This window comes from Clupea harengus, chromosome 24, assembly GCF_900700415.2.
Source record: "Clupea harengus chromosome 24, Ch_v2.0.2, whole genome shotgun sequence".
Lineage (NCBI taxonomy): Eukaryota > Metazoa > Chordata > Actinopteri > Clupeiformes > Clupeidae > Clupea > Clupea harengus.
Window position 1 is genome coordinate 9,167,598 of NC_045175.1, and position 20,449 is coordinate 9,188,046.

At 42.1% G+C, this 20,449-nt stretch overlaps 7 protein-coding genes across 7 annotated transcripts; 3 read left to right on the forward strand and 4 right to left on the reverse strand.

Moving 5' to 3' along the window:
- Positions 1-929: 929 nt before the first annotated feature.
- On the reverse strand, positions 930-1,304 carry LOC105901555 (histone H2B 1/2-like). The gene has a single exon (XM_012829032.2). The coding sequence runs from the start codon at positions 1,302-1,304 to the stop codon at positions 930-932; it is 375 nt and encodes a 124-aa protein (XP_012684486.2).
- A 10,666-nt stretch (positions 1,305-11,970) lies between these two features.
- Positions 11,971-12,714, forward strand: LOC105901551 (histone H1-like). The gene has a single exon (XM_012829027.3). The coding sequence runs from the start codon at positions 12,017-12,019 to the stop codon at positions 12,635-12,637; it is 621 nt and encodes a 206-aa protein (XP_012684481.2). The 5' UTR covers positions 11,971-12,016; the 3' UTR covers positions 12,638-12,714.
- Positions 12,715-14,059: 1,345 nt separating this feature from the next.
- Positions 14,060-14,491, forward strand: LOC105901556 (histone H4). The gene has a single exon (XM_012829033.3). It carries the CDS (start codon positions 14,075-14,077, stop codon positions 14,384-14,386), a length of 312 nt encoding a protein of 103 aa, XP_012684487.1. The 5' UTR covers positions 14,060-14,074; the 3' UTR covers positions 14,387-14,491.
- Positions 14,492-15,532: 1,041 nt separating this feature from the next.
- On the forward strand, positions 15,533-15,985 carry LOC105896597 (histone H2B 1/2-like). The gene has a single exon (XM_012823370.3). It carries the CDS (start codon positions 15,589-15,591, stop codon positions 15,961-15,963), a length of 375 nt encoding a protein of 124 aa, XP_012678824.1. The 5' UTR covers positions 15,533-15,588; the 3' UTR covers positions 15,964-15,985.
- A 262-nt stretch (positions 15,986-16,247) lies between these two features.
- Positions 16,248-17,370, reverse strand: LOC105901565 (histone H3). Its single transcript, XM_012829045.3, has one exon. The coding sequence runs from the start codon at positions 17,222-17,224 to the stop codon at positions 16,700-16,702; it is 525 nt and encodes a 174-aa protein (XP_012684499.2). The 5' UTR covers positions 17,225-17,370; the 3' UTR covers positions 16,248-16,699.
- A 380-nt stretch (positions 17,371-17,750) lies between these two features.
- On the reverse strand, positions 17,751-18,202 carry LOC105909355 (histone H2A-like). Its single transcript, XM_031561826.2, has one exon. The coding sequence runs from the start codon at positions 18,181-18,183 to the stop codon at positions 17,806-17,808; it is 378 nt and encodes a 125-aa protein (XP_031417686.1). The 5' UTR covers positions 18,184-18,202; the 3' UTR covers positions 17,751-17,805.
- A 1,111-nt stretch (positions 18,203-19,313) lies between these two features.
- On the reverse strand, positions 19,314-19,740 carry LOC105901567 (histone H2A). The gene has a single exon (XM_012829047.2). It carries the CDS (start codon positions 19,715-19,717, stop codon positions 19,340-19,342), a length of 378 nt encoding a protein of 125 aa, XP_012684501.2. The 5' UTR covers positions 19,718-19,740; the 3' UTR covers positions 19,314-19,339.
- Between the last annotated feature and the right edge of the window lie 709 nt (positions 19,741-20,449).

The following is a 20,449-nucleotide window of genomic DNA, read 5'->3' on the forward strand; positions in this document are numbered from 1 at the left end:
TAAGAAGGAATTTCTTCTGAATTGGATTTAGGAAAACATTTGGCATTCATGAAAGTTCTCATCTGGGATTTGTTCTGAACTTCAGAAGACTTTCCGAACTCGAAATAGCAGTCGTAAATCGGCAAAGATTTCTCAAATGCGATTTCTTAAAAAACCACAAGATGGCCACATGGACTTTTTGCCTTCCTTCCTACGGGATCCGGTAAAAGTTTAATTTATCAGCTGGCCCTGGTCACATACTACGTTGTTCTGATTGGTTGTAGGTAACCAATTGAGCGAAGAGGCATTTTTTCTCCTGGTTCGGTTGAAACACGCCCCATAATCACAGCCCATTGGAGCAGTATCAGACTCATATTCTGACTAGAATTATGAGTATGACATCGTCAGGCTAGGATCCCGTAGGAAGGAAGGCAAAAACATCTTTTCGATTGACAAATGCCTTGATCGCGTTTCTCTGTTCCTCTTTCAAAATGAATGCACTGTCAATGTCTAAATGGACTCGAATCTATACATTTCAGCTCTCCAGCGGCAGCCATGTTTGTTGAAAACGAATTCAACCCGTGTGTTGATTACGTTACTGTTGATCATCTGTCCATCATCGTATAAAGCCCGCCTTGACAATTTGATTGGTCCGGCAATTTCTGTCCGTAGATCATTTCTCCCCAACGGAGCGACACCAGACCGAACTTCCCGACTTCAAATGTTGTGGGCGGGGCTAAGTTCGGTCTGGTATCCAGGCTATGACAGCACCTTATGCAGGCCTAAACAAGGACACTGTATATTGCGTCATCTACACTTCAGCAAAGATAGTAATGAGTATTGATTAATACAGTTGACAGTTATTTCGTATGTTGAATTGTTGAAACTGCTTTTCAAAGACAACGTGGGTGGCTCTTAAAAGAGCCTTTGGGTTAGAAAGCATTAATGCTTTACTTGGAGCTGGTATACTTGGTGACGGCCTTGGTTCTCTCAGACACGGCGTGCTTGGCAAGCTCACCAGGCAGAAGCAGACGCACTGCAGTCTGGATCTCCCTGGAGGTGATGGTGGAGCGCTTGTTGTAGTGAGCCAAACGGGAAGACTCTCCAGCGATACGCTCGAAGATGTCATTCACGAAAGAGTTCATGATGCCCATGGCCTTGGAGGAGATACCGGTGTCGGGATGGACCTGCTTCAGGACCTTGTACACGTAGATGGCATAGCTTTCCTTCCTGGTCTTTCTGCGCTTCTTGCCTCCCTTCGCGGTGGTCTTGGTCACGGCTTTCTTGGAGCCTTTCTTCGGGGCGGGCTTTGCTGGCTCAGGCATGATGCTTTCTGTCTGATGATTCAAACTGAACTGCGGTACAGCATGATGACGTGCCACCTCTATACAGCGCCGTATGCTAATACGTCGCCTAGACCAGCCACGACCAGAATCCCAGGCGATGGTTGGTCACTTTGAAGCACAGGGGAGGTTCCGTCTGCTAAGCCGACTCCGCCCATAGAAAGTTAGTTTAGCACGCACTTTTTGAGCTACATGACTAAAATAAAGTCAATATACGGAGACATCCCGCATTAAGTATTTTCAATAAACTTTCATCGTAATCACTGACAGTCTGCATAGGAGAGATACAAGTAACCTATACGTGCATCCTTGTACCTACATGAGAGTGAGTTGCAGCGTGACTCAATAACCTTTCTTTAGTTAGAATATCTGCATGTCAGAATCAGTGGGATTGTGATATAAGAAAAAGAAAAACTTTTGACTGGTACTGTATAAATTACACACACACACACACATACATACATACATATAGACGTGTAATTTAAAGACTGGAAAGGTGGATACATCTGGATGATGATGTTTTATTCTTGCAATGATGCGCATCAAGGGAGAGAGGAAGGTTTCACTCAGAAGATTCACCCATGTCTCTGATTAGACATTGAAACAGTCCAAGTTTAAGTATCCCTGGGTGTCAACCAATAGCCCCGATCCCACATGAATATGTGTCTGCTTCCTCTGATACGGGACGTACCACAATATTGGTTCATAGGGGAAGAGATCCAGCCGTGATATGACCTGAGAGGAGAGGTCATGAAAACACACCTATGACCTCACACCTCTCCTCCATATGGCAGGACATTCAACCAAAGACCCTTACATTTTGACCTAAGTCCAATTAAAAGGCAACAAATACAAATGAATATAAGATTAATTCGATTATTGATTATTGTCAATCATTATATCGTCTGATTCTGATTTGCAGAAGCCCGTTTATGTTTATTGGACATTTTGACAAAATACCAAAAGAGTAATTTACATTTATGATGCAGGCCTTTATGGCAATTTATTGAAACAAAAACAAATATTGTTCAATGTGTGGGTGTGTGTGCTATTAGTCTGGGACTTCCCACAGCGACTGATCCTCTCACTGTCACATGCAAGCACTCATAGTCAGCAACCAAACCAATATGACTGCCCACCACAGATCCTGTACAGCAGGATACAACAACAACAAGCAACTGGCTTGAGGGGCTGCATGTTGAACCTGAGATCCGTGAAGGCACCCCCTCTTAGTATAATACGCGCTGTATTGTCTCTAGCCCTAAACGCAATAACATGACTACCCAAGCATAAAACCGGAGCAGTAGGATACAAAATCAACAAGGCTGCTTCTGTGAGCATTTCACTGGGGTTTTCAGGCAGGCACACAGAGAGGGAGTCCTAATGGAATGTTTCTGTGTAATAAAAGTCATGTGATATAGCAAAGTAAAAATAGATCTAAAGTTATAGACTTAAATTGAATTCCAGTATTTGATTTGTCCTATTTTTTGGGGGGAATATGTGAGATATGTTGATTATATAGAGGTAATTGCACAAGCATCACTGTTTCTGACTGAATTGTGCATACATCACATACATTATCTGTTGGATCAGATGTACCTAATATAATACTATATAATATATATACTAGTATATATCTTTAATTCAACCTTGTAAAGGTTGACGTATCCAAACTAGGGGTGTCACGATACCAAAAATTCAGTAGTCGGTACCAATACCAGTAAAATAACACGATTCTCGATGCCAATTTCGATACCACGGGGGAAAAAAAAAGAAAAAGGATTTTCCATGATTCCATGTACTAGAACTTGAAACATGAACTTCTTTATTAAAATATTTTATAGCAAAATGTCATAAGACATACAAAACATGTGCAATAGAGCATATCACAACATAATAAAGTGAAATGTATGGTCACAGTGCAACAACTAGTGTCCCCAGACACAGGGGCGGACTGGCCATCGGGGATACCGGGGGAATCCCCGGTGGGCCGACGAGGTTGGGATGGTCCAAAATACCAGCCCACGTCCGTCATTAACCGGCCCTCCCATTTACACCGCCTACACCTTCAACTATTTTCCATACTTCTCAGAACACGTATAATTTCCCCTATTAACTATTCCATTTAAATCACTGACTGATTTCTATACTCCTCCTTGCGATCTGTATTCACACTCATGGTGCCTATTTTTCGAAAATGTTCTGTATCTTCTGAAATGTGTTCCTACGGACTTCAGAAATTCAACGTAAGAAACGATCTCCACCTTATTAATGAACACCAGAAAATGGGTTCTTACACAGCCGAAGTGTTCTCAGCTGTGCAGATTGAGGATGAGGATTCTTAAATTAAACGCACCTGGATTTGCATATACGACCCGCCAGGGCACGCAACCGTAGTGACGTGTGCCGTCAGCCCTTCTAACACGGAGCGGCCCGTGGGGCATCTGGTAGTTTTGAGGAATTGCATTTAGGAAAACTCTGGGCCATTTATGACTGTTATTTCGCGTGACAGTGACAGTGATACAAGGTAAATTGTGGCGTTGACTTGGCCAATGTTAGCTTGCTTGCTTTTCACAGATGAGGTAACGTCCACTACCAACTAGCCTAGCTAACGTTAGGTAGATAAATGTCCAAAATTGAGACCGTTATGATCTGGTAAAATAAGCAAGCTGGCGCTATTGTCATCATCGAGATGATCTACTTTAACATGTTAGCCGTAGTCACTTGTTTACAATCGATGAGCAAGCTATCCATGGTGGAAGTTGTAAAGAGAGCAATCTTATAATTTCTAACCAGCTAGCTTGTTATGCTATAATCACCGTGTTACACACAACACTAACATTATAAACAATGTTAATATGTTATCTAGATTAGATAGTGAGGTCATACTAACACATGAGTATAATGATATTGTTTTGTATTATCATGTGACTATAATGCGCCCGGGCCAGCAGAGTTAGTTTAGGTTCTGTTACTTAACTTATTGTTTTGTTATGCACCTTCAACACTCCTACACACACACACACACACAATCACACACCCAGCATGCAATACTACTGATACCACTGATGTTCACACCCCATCGTATGTTCTATTCTGTTCATTTCTACAATATAGTTCATACTAATTCTACCCTCTGATTCCAGTTTCTTTATTGTGTGGATATTCATTCCTTAATGTTCTGTAGTTATACGTATAACCATCTGATACTAGCCCAGAGTTAAGCCTATTCATCTAGCAACCAATACCTACCTTGGAGTGTTACAATAGCCAGTATCATTTTATTCCATGTGTCCACCCAGGCAAATTGGTGGATCCAAATGTTATTAAAAAAAAACATATATGATGTCATTTCTTTGTAATCATCCAAAATAATGTTAAGTGTATGGGTATTTTTCCAAGTAGGCCACTGACTGGTCTATACGTGCGATGCATTGAATGGGCAACGCGCAGTGTATTGAGTGGGCAGCGCGCCGTGTACTGAGTGGGCAGCGCAGCGTGTATTGAGTGGGCCGGTCTGACAGTAACTCCCGGGCCACTTTTTTCCCCCAGTCCGCCCCTGCCCAGACACATTCCAGACTTCCAGGCATCTTTTCAAAAGGTACTGTGCAAAAACAACACCAGTGCAAAACAAAACAGTGGATATAACAGTATAACATTCAGCTAACAAGATGAACATGAGTTTGGGCAAAATTGCATAATTTTTCACAGCCCTAAAGACTAAAGCTTCCTAAAGGACGTATTAAATACAAAAATAAATCAATGTTCACTGTGGTCGCGGCGAAATTCCAGCTGTCACTCGCAAATCGTCTTTTAGGCTACATTGTGTCTAATGCATCGAAAACAATAATTAAATTGGGTAATCGTGTTTTGCCTTGTCGGATATTTGTGTTTCTCTGGATCTTTCACAAACTAATTATTACGTAGTTTTGGAAAGCGTGTCTCCATTACATTCCAGCTTTTTGCGCGAGCTCTGACTGTAGAGAGGACTGTCATTGGTCGACCGCCTTCCCAGTGTTGCCAGATATGATAATTATCCTCCAAACTGAGCCTTTTGATACGATACGCCATTTCCAGTCTGGCAACACTGCGCACCTGGCCGCCTCCACTAGTTTCATCGTTTACAATAGTAAATGACATCTGCATGTGAAAAACAGCTGGTATCGGCGCTCACGGTACTTACGGTACTTCAAAAAAATGTTTTGTTATTTTAGTACCGAAAGGTATCGTAAGTATCGGTTCTCGTGACATCCCTAATCCAAACATTAGCCACAGGCAGGGGCGGACTGGGGGAAAAAAGTGGCCCGGGAGTTACTGTCAGACCGGCCCACTCAATACACGGCGCGCGGCCCACTCAGTACACGGCGCGCTGCCCACTCAATACCCGGCGCGTTGCCCATTTAATGCATAGCACGTATCGACCAGTCAGTGGCCTACTTGGAAAAATACCCATACACTTAACATTATTTTGGATGATTACAAATAAATTACATCATTTATGTTTTTTTTAAAATAACATTTGGATCCACCAATTTGCCTGGGTGGACACATGGAATAAAATGATACTGGCTATTGTAATACTCCAAGGTAGGTATAGTTTGCTAGATGAATAGGCTTAACTCTGGGCTAGTATCAGATGGTTATACGTATAACTACAGAACATTAAGGAATGAATATCCACACAATAAAGAAACTGGAATCAGAGGGTAGAATTAGTATGAACTATAATGTAGAAATGAACAGAATAGAACATACGATGGGGTGTGAACATCAGTGGTATCAGTAGTGTTGCATGCTGGGTGTGTGATTGTGTGTGTGTAGGGGTGTTGAAAGTGCATAACAAAACAATAAGTTAAGTAACAGAACCTAAACTAACTCTGCTGGCCCGGGTGCATTATAGTCACATGATAATAAAAAACAATATCAGTATACTCATGTGTTATTATGACCTCACTATCTAATCTAGATAACATATTAACATTGTTTATAATGTTAGTGTTGTGTGTAACACGGTGATTATAGCATAACAAGCTAGCTGGTTAGAAATTATAAGATTGCTCTCTTTACAACTTCCACCATGGATAGCTTGCTCATCGATTGTAAACAAGTGACTACGGCTAACATGTTAAAGTAGATAATCTCGATGATGACAATAGCGCCAGCTTGCTTATTTTACCAGATCATAACGGTCTCAATTTTGACATTTATCTACCTAACGTTAGCTAGGCTAGTTGGTAGTGAACGTTACCTCATCTGTGAAAAGCAAGCTAACATTGGCCAAGTCAACGCCACAATTTACCTTGTATCACTGTCACTGTCACGCGAAATAACAGTCATAAATGGCCCAGAGTTTTCCTAAATCCAATTCCTCAAAACTACCAGATGCCCCACGGCCCGCTCCGTGTTAAGCCCGAATTATAGATCTGCGTCGGTGTCCGTCCGTTTTACGGATGGGCGGGGAAACGGATTCGGACGTACTGTTTTTGATTTATACTTCTCCGACGGCTGTGGGTGTTGAAAACAATTCACTGCCAGAACAGTAGATGGAGCAGCGGTTTTTTGGTCACAGACGAGCTACTACTCAACCTCTTTGAGTGATAGAATTCGTTGATTGTTTATCTCCCTCCTCCCAGCCGTCATGTCATCAAGAGCAACAGGTGTAGTCACATGGGTCTTTGAGACACACTACATTACAATGGATAGTCTGTCTAACGCTATATATTCACTTGAAAAGGCAAACTTATCTCCATCATGGTAGGTATTATTTGTGTGAAAAATAGTAGCAATCTATAACAAAATGATATGCTTATCTTACATACACTATAGAAACTATTAAAAACGATTCAATGAAATGAATACTATCTTATTTTCTTTGGTATTTTTTGTCATATTCAGATTTGTAATGATGATTGCTGGGTAATATGTATGCTGTTGTCCAATGTCAAGTCTCTATTTGATCATGTGACGAGACGATATGATAGTTTAGGCGCAACATCTGAACGTCAAGACCAACAAGCTGACTGGGCAAATAAATATCTGTGACAACGTGATTACAGGAGGCAAACTGGTATCAGGGAAGAAGTTAAAAATAAACTGTCATCTGGAGAGTTTAAAAGAATACAAAACGAGGGGGAATCTACTGTATGGAGATATTTCTGCTTAGTAGTCAACGCGGATTGATTAAACCTGGATGGTTGGGGGAGAGAGATGAACGTCAAAACCGACAAACTGGGCCAGAGGCAAAAGCACCTGCAAGCTGAAAACAATGGCTTTCAAACATAAGCGTGATAAGGCATTGAACATTCCATATTTAAATATCTTAATAAGTAGTCAAGTCAACGTGTCTGCCTCACGTGATGGAGAAGTTCGTTTTTGAGAGTAAAATAAATCACATTTAGGATAATAGCCTTCTTGTGTGCGGGGATTTTTTTTATGTCCTAGCTGTGACAACGCGATTACAGGAGGCAAACTGGTATCAGGGAAGAAGTTAAAAAATAAACTGTCATCTGGAGAGTTTAAAACAATACAAAACGAGGGGGAATCTACTGTATGGAGATATTTCTGCTTAGTAGTCAAGGCATTGAACATTCCATATTTAAATATCTTAATAAGTAGTCAAGTAAACGTGTTTGCTTCACATGCTTCTCCCCTGTACAAAAGCGTTGGCTAAATGACTAAATGTAAATGGATTAAACCTCGATTGTTGGACTATGTAGATCGTTTTATAACGAACTTTGTGCACTTAAAGTTTTTTAAAAAAGAAACTGTCATCTGGAGAGTTTAAAACGACACTCGAGGGAAAATGTACTGTAGGCCTATGGAGATATTTCTGTCGGATGGCATCATATTCTATGCAGATTCTAATGAGGCTGTTTGATATGTCCAATGTAAGAAGTGTGAAGCTTTAATGAAATATGATTGATGCCATCCTCTTTCTCCACAACATGGATTAAACATCGATGGTTGGACTATGTAGATACTTTTATAAGGAATGTGTCCGTGTATATAACGTGAGTTTTATTTAGGCATATCAGATGCATAGCGTGTGTAATGTGTAGGCCATTTCATTCCGTTCTTGCAATGTGAATAATTCATTTCAATATGCTTATCTCCCTTTTGTGCGCGCTTGTACGTTTAACGGGGCTTGTTTGTGTGAGCCAGTGCATTTATCATTCATCTGTTGATGCTCGAGTTTAATAAAGGCAGGCTATTCTTAAGAAACATATGTAAATGTGTCAGTAGTATGAACAGTTGAGACATTGACTCATTGGGGTTCGGACTAAATATTTTACTTGCTGTCGGGCTGGGGTAGGGCTGGGACAAGTCAGCGCGATAAGGCATTGAACATTCCATATTTAACTTGCCGGAATAGTCGCCCCATAATGCCGTGCGGCGGGCACATACTTTTCTCTATGATGCAGCGCCCAACGATGTTCTTTAACAATGTTCCTTACTATTCTAATTGCATGTCGTTGTTCTGTGTTGGGACGGAGTTTATACAGGTGTGTGACGGTAGCACAGTCTGTTCGTGATAACTTGTAGCAGGGCATAAAGCCTGTGCCATTTTGACATTGTATTGTGTTTAGTGTTTAATTAAAAGCCATAACAAATATTCCACACTTCCGTGATTTGTTACAATATCTTAATAAGTAGTGAAGTCAACGTGGATTCTATGGATTCAATTAATTTATTGACACATCTTTTCAGGACGGCCACAGCGCTTTAAAACGACGTGTTTATAAGTTACATTATTCAAAGATGGAAGATAAAAGGCGAAATAATCGCCAGGTGTAATAAGCCTACTTTCTCATTATGTGTGTGTGTTAGGGTTTGTAATACAATGGTGTTGGCTGCAAGTTAACTCCACTTCACGTTAATGTTAGCTTTTGTATATGAGCATTCATTTCAACTGTTCCATCATCTGAAATATCACGGTGTCGAAAAACAAACCTTTGATCTAAACAGAATATTCAGTATGGAATGGGAATATTTCAGAGCAGTAGGAAAAAAATCTTTTATCGCGTTTGACAAATATGCTCCGATTGCTGTGATGTCTCCTGTGAGAATGGGATAGTATTCTCTCCTATGAATTTGCGGTCATTTGAGCGTCCTTATAAGTGTTTCAGAAATATCTTCAGACCTCTTCTGTTATGTTTGTTCATAATCAACTAGAAGAAGCTTGTGAGACGGTCTACAGGCTTTTCATAAAAAACATACGTAAATGTGTCATTAGTATGAACAGTTGAGACACTGACTATGTCTGGTTGGATTCCGACAATATATTTGAATGGCTGTCTGGCTCGGGCACTACTCTGTCGGACGCAGGCTGGGCTCGGACAGAAATATTCGGCTGATCCACACTCTATTACAGAATAGGAGCAGATAGGGAATGAAACAGGAAATGTGAGATTCCGGAAATGATGTCGTTAGGAAATGATTTCGTTAGCGGACCAATCACAGCCAAGGGGGTATCCGTCGCTATCCGTTCGTATCCGAAAAAGTTACAAAAATCGAGAGGTGCACGTCGGTGTCCGTCCAGCTCTCCGAAGGGCTCGGATGGGCTCGGATGGGCTCGGATGGGCGTTCCACCACGGGGAAGGGTGTTGCCAAGGCGTGGCTATGTGTCCGTCTCCGTCCAAATGGATAACTATAAATCTAGCATTAGAAGGGCTGACGGCACACGTCACTACGGTTGCGTGCCCTGGCGGGTCGTATATGCAAATCCAGGTGCGTTTAATTTAAGGATCCTCATCCTCAATCTGCACAGCTGAGAACACTTCGGCTGTGTAAGAACCCATTTTCAGGGGATCGTTTCTTACGTTGAATTTCTGAAGTCCGTAGGAACACATTTCAGAAGACATTTCGGAACATTTTCGAAAAATAGGCACCATGAGTGTGAATACAGATCGCGAGGAGGAGTATAAAAATCAGTCAGTGATTTAAATGTTATAGTTAACAGAGGAAATTATACGTGTTCTGAGAAGTATGGAAAATAGTTGAAGGAGCCTGCGGTGATAGTGGGTGGGCCGGTTGATGATAGAAGTGGGCCGGTATTTTGGACCATCCCAACCTCGTCGGCCCACCCCGATGGCCAGTCCGCCCCTGTGCATAACACTGTAAGCTCAGCAAATATCAGACAAACGTAAAATTATGTTTCCAGTACAGGTTACAATTCCATTAAAAAAAGATCAGAAAAAAATGAAAATACAGTACAAATAAAGTTGTTTCATTTTACCCTGATGTCTTTTTAGGATGTGTGCCAGTGTTGACTTAGAGACCTGATGGACATTACTGTATTGAAAATGGCATGGTCACCGATAATGTTGGCTTGAATTTCTCTGAGCCTGATAGCATTATTTGCCAAAACCATGTTTATGATCTCTTGATCTTGTTTTTGCGTGAATATGGGCCCCCGTCCTCCTTTCAAGTTTATTTGATACATTTGGTCTTCTTCTTCTTTGATCACGTTTTCCTCCTGCTTCATGTCTTCCTCTTCCTCCACCTCAGCCTCTGGCATGGCCTCCGCCTCTTTCTCTTCCTCCTTCTCCTCCTCTGTGGATTCCCCCTCTCACCCTCACTCTTCATCTTCTGACTCCTTCCATTTTTGTTGAAGACAGATGAACTCATCTGCTGCATTTCTATAGTGCTTAAACCTGTTTGGTGTGTCTACAATTAAGCAATCATGTGTTTGTGCACTTGATGGCTGTGTTTATTTGACAGGTCATAAGTGTGGTAATTTGACAGTCAGTGTTTTGGAATTGCAAGGAAGTGACCTCTTGATATACTTCTGTGTCTAATGTACACAAGTGGGTTTATTGTTTTGGGAATCACTTGTGTGTATTGTTTCGCAAAAAAGTGTGATGTTGACATGTGCTTAAAGTGGTGCCAATCTGAGCCGTTGTTTTGCTCCTTGAGTGAAGGTTTTGATAATTGTGTAATACTTTTGATTTGAGTGTTTATCCAATCGTAAAAAACTGGAAGACCCCAAGGAACCGTGTCAACTTGTGGGAAAATTAACTTTAAGGTAATTAGAGTAAAGGCACTGCTTTGGTCCCTCGGACTGATATATTATATGTGACATCATTAGATAATGCATCAGTGTGTAAGTCAGCTGTATTTCGCTTTCCCATTAGAGATGTGTATCTGCTGTGCTCGGATCGGCTGAATATCTATGGCAGCCATGTGTTTCACTAAGTCCAAACAGATCCCATCTGAAAAGCACAGATTCGCACAGGGTACCTTATTACCGATTCTACGGGTTATAGAGATCCATGATTTGTTCTATTGCTCATCGAGAGCAAATGCCATATGATTGTATTACTTTTATGGATGAGTTTTCCTCAGAAAACAAATATGGGTTGCCACGACGCCCCTGTCACTTCTACGGTTGTCTGTCCGTTTAAACACGGAAAGGGGAAAAATACGAGGTAATTTAGGTTTGCCTTAAAGTGCAAGCCGTGAACTTATCAACAGTTATCTTCATGTCCGTAAATTTCGATTCGTAAGACACATTTTGTTACAAAATGCGAGCGGAAAAAACACAAGCGAGTCCATCACGGAAGAGAGGAACTGAGAGCTGTTCCAGTTGAGTCTCAACGGTTCGCATGCTTATTTTAAGTACAACCCGCTGGCGTCTCGTGGTACTCATTCACATAAGTCTCTCTCGTACTCTCATCGTAAGACATCACGATACTATGGCTGAAGTTGCTCCTGCCCCAGCGCCTGCTAAGTCGCCCAAGAAGAAGGCACCGCGGCCCAAGAAAACTGGACCAAGTGTGGGCGAGCTCATCGTCAAATCCATTACTGCATCCAAGGAGAAGAAGGGAGTTTCTCTGGCTGCCCTGAAGAAAGCTTTGGCTGCTGGTGGATACGATGTGGAAAAGAACAACGCTCGTGTCAAGGTGGCCATCAAGAGTCTCGTCTCAAAGGGTACACTGGTTCAGACTAAAGGAACTGGCGCGTCTGGCTCCTTCAAGCTGAACAAACAGGCAGAAGTGAAGAAGCCTGCAAAGAAGGCTCCCGTCAAAGCCAAGAAGCCGGCAGCAAAGAAGCCCGCTGTAGCAAAGAAGCCCGCTGTAGCAAAGAAGCCCAAGAAGGCAGTAGCGAAGAAACCTGCAGCTGCTGCAAAGAAGTCTCCGAAGAAAGCAAAGAAACCCGCTACGCCTAAAAAGGCAACGAAGAGCCCCAAGAAGGCCAAAAAGCCCGTCTCACCCAAGAAGGCAGCTAAGAGCCCCAAGAAGGCTAAAGCAGCGAAACCCAAGGTGGCCAAGCCTAAAGCCACCAAAGTGAAAAAGGCTGCCCCTAAGAAGAAGTAAATGTTGCACTTCACGTGCTGCTCAATGTAATTAAAAAGGCTCTTTTAAGAGCCACCCAAAATTTCATATGAACGCATCTGTTCCTACACTTATGATATGAGAGAGTAGATTTTTCATGTCATACTGTTAATTGCAGTCAAAAGCTCTTTTGAGAAACACCCAAAATGTATTTGAATGCATCAATGCCGAAAGAAAGGAGGCTGTTTTCGTTATATTTACATTGATGATGTGGTTCATGAAGCAGCCTTGTTGATTTTATATATGTAAATTACACACACATATATACATATACATATATATATATGTGTGTGTGTGTATATCATTTACATAAATACGTGTAATTTAAAAACTGATACAAACCCTGTGTTAGTAATTTTCCTAATACCAAAGTGTGGTATATTGGATATATATATATATGTGTGTGTGTAATGTATACATATATATATATATATATATATATATATATATATATATATATATATATATAGCACAAATCATATGACTTAATCCATTTGGAGCACGGTCCAAGTTCAAAGGAGACCTGGTAGAGTACTAACACTTTTTGATCTCTAGACAAAGAGTTTGTTGTTGGTTGTTGAAATGCCAGTGTCACTTACGAACCAAGGATGTCATATTTTCATCGCAGCTCTCACCCTGCTACCAGCAGCCTACTCTTCATCTCCCTCCAAACAACACTGTTATTTTTCTTAATCCAGTACGTGTGAATCTATCAGATGTGTTTTGTACGTAAAACTGAGTTGGCAGTTCATAATTAAGCTTTATCATACTTGACCAGTTTCATGTGTATGCCAAATCTCTCCTCACAAGCGTCTGACCTATTGACTTGCTAGCTACTCTTGATGGTTGCAACCTATTGTATGTAATGCGTGTTACAATTGTTCGTATCTTCGCACACTCCTAACATTGGTTACACTAATTGGATAAACATTGCATGCAAATAATAATTATACTAGTATCCACATAGGAAATAACCACCCGTCAAACACATCAAATGTGCAGGCAAATACACACGCAAAACAACTTTAAACAAGTCTAGGCCTTTTCACAGAGATGTTCGTCACTTTATGTTAGACAGTAACTGAGAAATGAGAAATGTTACAACTATCCGCCTTTTTGAAACTGTACCATGTCTCCCGCACATTGATACAGTCACCAAGGCGTTTCTGTCCTATGAAATGAATCGACATGTATTACAATATATCTATTTTCAGTGCTACTTCTTTAAGGCACAACGAATGCGGGTTGACGTGTCACGGTGACGTATGTGCTGCATGTTCGCGCCAATACCATAATGGCAAAGTAGGATGGACGGAAGAGGAGGAGTGTTTGTAGTCGTCAAATAGGTCCTCTTGATGGGTATAAGTACTCGTACCACAGTGTAGCGTGATTACATTTCTACAAAATCAGACTGCTAAAATGAGTGGAAGAGGCAAGGGAGGTAAAGGACTCGGAAAGGGGGGCGCCAAGCGTCATCGTAAGGTTCTTCGTGATAACATCCAGGGTATCACAAAGCCCGCTATCAGGCGTCTTGCTCGTCGTGGTGGTGTGAAGCGTATCTCTGGCCTCATCTATGAGGAGACCCGTGGTGTGCTGAAGGTGTTCCTGGAGAACGTCATCCGTGATGCTGTTACCTACACCGAGCACGCCAAGAGAAAGACCGTGACTGCAATGGATGTTGTCTATGCTTTGAAACGCCAGGGTCGTACTCTGTACGGTTTTGGAGGTTAAAAATCTTCTTCCCATTCTGAATCAGAACTCAACGGCTCTTTTAAGAGCCACCCAAATCCCTATGTAAAAGATCATTCCAATTTGAAATGTTGCTTACAGGTTGGTGGTAGAAGTTGTCTATATGGCTGACAAATTCAATTTGAAGCAATTGTCGTACACTGAAAACAAATAATACTTGCACAGTTCAACACCCCTAACAGCCTTGGATGTCCGATTGTAATGTTACCAGAATTTTGATTTCCCAGTTTGACAATGTTCTGGATATCCTATGATGTGTTGAATTTCGGGTATGAAGTGCGTTAGTTGCAGTAGGAGTGGCTTCAGATAAAAGCTTTTCAATGATAATCTGTAACGTGCATTCTTCCCGTCTGTATATTATATGTATAGTTTTACGAGCATGCTTATGTATTGCGTACTTTAATGTGTATTGCTTTCTTTAAGTAAGCCCTCATTTTAGATTTTCATTTAAATTTACTTTCACTGATTACTTTGCTATGCTTTTCATTAAGCAGTAAAACTATATCTGCAAATGTAATGCCAAGTTCAAAGTGCAGGGGCTCCCTACGTAAGGATAAACGCAAAAACGTTTTTGTTTTTTACTTCTCTGTTTGGTATAGTAAGCAATACAGGAAAACTCTTAAGATAACTGTAACCCCCTTAACACGAAGGCACGCACACATGAAAAAGCATGTACCGATTGTCATTTTGGAAAACAATCATGCTTATCAAATTCACATTTTAGTATTCCTGAAATGTAGATAATCTAACTAAAGAAAAAAAAATAAGAGTTGGTTTTTGACTCACTTACATGGATGCACGTATATGCTACTTTTATCTCTCCTATACAGATTTTGTCAGCGATTACGATGAAAGTTTATTGAAAGTACTTATCACTTAGAATAAGGCTAAATTAATGCGGTTTGGCTCTCCGTATATTGACCATATTTTAGTCATGTGACAGTAGCTCAAAAAGTGCGGAAAAATAACAAAAGAAGGGGAAGCGCGGGCTAAACTAACTTTCTGTGGGCGGAGCTGGCTAAGAAGACGGACTCTCCCCTGTGCTTCAAAATAACCAACCGTCGCCGGGGATTCTGGTTGTGGCTGGCCTAGGTGACGTATTAGCATACGGCGCTGTATATATAGAGGTGGCACGACTTCATGCAGTACCGCAGTTCCGTCTGAATCATCAGACAGATAGCAGCATGCCTGAGCCAGCAAAGCCCGCCCCGAAGAAAGGCTCCAAGAAAGCCGTGACCAAGACCACCGCTAAAGGAGGCAAGAAGCGCAGAAAGACCAGGAAGGAAAGTTATGCAATCTACGTGTACAAAGTCCTGAAGCAGGTCCATCCCGACACCGGCATCTCCTCCAAGGCCATGGGTATCATGAACTCTTTCGTGAATGACATCTTCGAGCGTATCGCTGGAGAGTCTTCCCGTTTGGCTCATTACAACAAGCGCTCTACCATCACTTCCAGGGAGATCCAGACTGCAGTGCGTCTGCTCCTGCCCGGTGAGCTTGCCAAGCACGCCGTATCTGAGGGAACCAAGGCCGTCACCAAGTACACCAGCTCCAAGTAAACTTTTCATCGCGTTTTCCAACCCAAAGGCTCTTTTAAGAGCCACCCACATTGTCTTTGAAAAGCAGTATCAACAATATCAAAATTACGATGTATTGTTCAAGATATTCGACAGGGTATAATGAAGTAGCAGACTCCTGTATGAAACGATGACTCGAAGGCTGAGGGTTACAGGGTAGCAACAGCCTGCGCAAAATGAATTACATGCCATACAAATTAGTTTATGGTATAGAGATTTTAGCATGAAATAGACATGCCACATACCCAATGACTTTCAATCGTGCCTGCAGTGATTTGTACTTTAAGATGGGGCGCACAACATCAGCTATTAAATTGTCGCAGTCTTAAACAATGTAACGAACTTCGTGACGCACTGTAACTGTTTAGGCGTACAACTACCATCACCCACCAGTGGTTGTACAAAATTAGTTCTTAATTTCATGCCACAAAATGTGTGTATGGTAAAGAGAGCTAAACCTGTCTGTCTGAATTATAAACAAAGCGCAAAGCAACACCCTCTCGGTCATTCCAGTCTTATGTACGAACCAGGACAGAACACCCAATGTATTTCAAACGTGATATGTACTAGGGAGGGAATATACGTACTGTAGGTTAGAACAGTATACGCGAGGGCTATAATATTTCTTGTGTAAAACACTAGAGGAAAAATTAGCTTTTTCAGGAGTTAATGAGTTGGCTCTTAAAAGAGCCGTTGTTCTGACGTTGTCGGGATCAACTTAAGCACGCTCCCCACGGATACGACGGGCCAGCTGGATGTCTTTGGGCATGATGGTCACCCTCTTGGCGTGGATGGCGCACAGGTTGGTGTCCTCAAACAGACCAACCAGGTAAGCCTCGCTAGCCTCCTGAAGAGCCATGACAGCAGAGCTCTGGAAGCGCAGATCGGTCTTGAAGTCCTGGGCAATTTCCCTGACCAGACGCTGGAAAGGCAGCTTGCGGATCAGCAGCTCAGTGGACTTCTGGTAGCGACGGATTTCTCTCAAAGCCACGGTACCGGGCCTGTAACGATGAGGCTTCTTTACGCCACCGGTAGCTGGTGCACTTTTACGGGCAGCCTTGGTAGCGAGCTGCTTCCTAGGGGCTTTACCTCCTGTCGATTTGCGGGCAGTTTGCTTAGTTCTTGCCATGGTTAAGTCTTCGTTGGTTTGAATTGTAGCAGAAAGCGGGACGCGGGGTTTATAAAGGCCTACAATTTCAGCCTGCCCCTTGTCTCCGCTGATTGGACTTTCCCAGTGGCGCATGATATTCAAATATACAAGCCCAGCCCCCTAGTATATAATTCCCTTTGTCATTATTCACAAAAAACCTTTCAGTGTAGCACCGAAATAAAACAATAAATATATTAAAATATGCCTTAAGTCAGTACACATGTAGAATACACACAATACTTTTTTTTACGCCTTCAAAATATATTTTCGAAAGCAGAAATGTCCACACCCTCATTAAATGGCTTTATTATTGGAACAGTGCGTTTGAAAGACCGCACACCATCACGTTAAGGGTATGGCACACATGGTTGGTCTGTTGCACTGATGAAAGATCCCGCAGTCTCACTACTATAATGAAAGTTACTGCATGCCATTAAATTAATGGGTAATAGCTACTCAGTGTTTTGATTTGATAATTTATTTTGATTGCATGCAAAGCGTGGGTTATTACCGTACACACTCAATGATCAAATCAGCGCGCCAAGCACTTTGAATACTGAATGACAAGACGTGAAGGGGGGAAAAGTGGCCATTTCATCAACTTGGAATGTACTTTTAAAAAGTAATTGGGTGGCCCTTAAAAGAGCCTTTGTTTGAGATTTTAAGGAACAGATTTACTTGGATTTCTCGGTCTTCTTAGGCAGGAGCACAGCCTGGATATTGGGCAGCACACCACCCTGAGCGATAGTCACTCCGCCGAGCAGCTTGTTTAACTCCTCGTCGTTGCGCACAGCCAGCTGCAGATGGCGAGGAATGATACGGCTCTTCTTGTTGTCACGGGCAGCGTTGCCGGCCAACTCAAGGATCTCAGCAGTAAGATACTCGAGCACGGCCGCCATGTAGACCGGAGCACCAGCTCCAACACGATGGGCATAGTTGCCTTTGCGGAGCAGCCTGTGAACACGACCTACGGGGAACTGGAGTCCAGCCCTGGATGAGCGAGTCTTGGCCTTAGCCCTGGCCTTACCACCGGTTTTGCCTCTGCCGCTCATTTTAAATTTTCAGTAGGTTCTTCTGAACACTGAAGTGTAGTGAAATTGAGAGGGCTGTGGTTTTATTCTCCTCCAACTCAGAGTTGCTCATTGCCTCAGTGGTTGAGGCAAGAATGCTGAGAGCCAATCAATGTGTAGGTCTGTGCGGGATGCCAAAGTAATTTCAATTTGCCGCCTGCTGGATTTCCTTCTTCCCTTTAGCGCGTGATCTTTTAAAAGTACTGAATATTTTAACGTAGGAAATAGTTAAAACGACACATTCGAGTTTACGTTGCAGCTTGGTTTCCAGATATGTCAGTTTAATAGTCACAATAAACAATCAAACAGGAGGTCCCAGAATCTCCATGTGTAGCGAACATATTAAAATGGAACAGTGGAAGTGTTTGGGTGCTACAAGCCGGTCTGTTAACTACTTTGTATCGTTTATGATTAAAACAATGATGAGCAGAATGCTGCAAGCCTATTTCTATTATTTTGGGATAACATTAGGTGTATGTAATATACCAAATATACAGTAATTGAATAGCCTATTTTAGTATGAATTTATTACCACACTGTTTATTTATTGTCCGTCACTCTGGCTAAACTAAACTTAAAGATTAACTTTCCTTTCGGCCCTCAAGCAGGTGAATAACTAGTCATAACATGAGTGTTCATTGCGAGCATGAAATATGACTTAATTGGTTGGTGGCGATTTAGAACATTGATAGACGTAACATCTTCAACTGTAAATATTGTGAGCTTGAGGCATAAATGACTCATTACGACTTATTTTTTGTATTGGAACAATGCGTTTGAAAAACCGCAAACCATCACGGGTCGTTGGATAGCGAGAGAGGGTTACATACACTACTATAAAGAAAGATCCCGCAGCCTTACTGTGAAAAATAATTGAATTGACTGTATGCCATTAAAATAATGGAGTTACAAAAGGCCATGGATACTTTTATCTATACTTCTGTTTTGATCGGTCATAATAATTTCATTGCAGACAGAGGATTGGGTATTACCGTCCTCTCAAATCATATGTACTTTTAGTAATGACTGACAAAATGTGAAGAGGCTTTGTGACCATTACAACAACTTGGAATGTACTTTAAAAAAGTAATTGGGTGGCTCTTAAAAGAGCCTTTGTTTGAGATTTTAGAGGACAGATTTACTTGGACTTCTCGGTCTTCTTGGGCAAAAGCACAGCCTGGATGTTGGGCAGCACACCACCCTGAGCGATGGTCACTCCGCCGAGGAGCTTGTTCAACTCCTCGTCGTTGCGCACAGCCAGCTGCAGATGGCGGGGAATGATACGACTCTTCTTGTTGTCACGGGCAGCGTTGCCGGCCAACTCGAGAATCTCAGCAGTAAGATACTCGAGCACAGCAGCCATGTAGACCGGAGCACCAGCTCCAACGCGATGGGCATAGTTGCCCTTGCGGAGCAGCCTGTGCACACGACCCACGGGGAACTGGAGTCCAGCCCTGGATGAGCGAGTCTTGGCCTTCGCCCTGGCCTTCCCACCTGTTTTGCCTCTGCCGCTCATTTTAGAGTTTCAGTTGGTTTTCCTGAAGATTGAATTATAGTGAGCGCGTGTGTGAGGGGTGTGGCTTTATTCTCCTCTAGCTCAGCGGTGCTCATTGCTTCAGTGGTTTTGGCAAGAATGCTGAGAGCCAATCAACGTGTAGGTCTGTGCAGGCTGTCAAAGTCACTCCAATTTGGCGCCTGCTGGATTTTTTTCTTCCTTTTAGTGCGTGATCTCCAAAATCACTGAATATTTCACAGTTTTTCTCGATTGCTTACAGTTTTTTACGATTTAATGAACACTAAAATCAAAAGTATTGCACAATTATCAAAACCTTACACTTAAGTAGCAAAACTTGGCCCAGAGTTGCACCACTATAAGCACAATGTCAGCTGACACTTTTTGCAAAACAATTCACACAGTGATTTGCAAAACACTGAACACACTTGTATACATTACCCACAGAAGTATATCAAGATGTCACTTCCTTGCAATTCCAAAGAATTTACCACACCTATGAGCCAATTGGTAAAACACAGCCATCAAGGGCGCAAACGCATGAGTGCTTAGTTGTAGACACACCAAACAGGTTTAAGCACTATAGAAATGCAGCAGGTGAGTTCATCTGTCTTCAACCAAAATGGAGTCAGAAGAAGAAGAGTGAGGATGAGAGGGGGAATCCACGGAGGAGGAGAAGGAGGAAGAGGCGGAGGCCATGCCAGAGGCCGAGGTGGAGGTAGAGTAAGAGGAAGA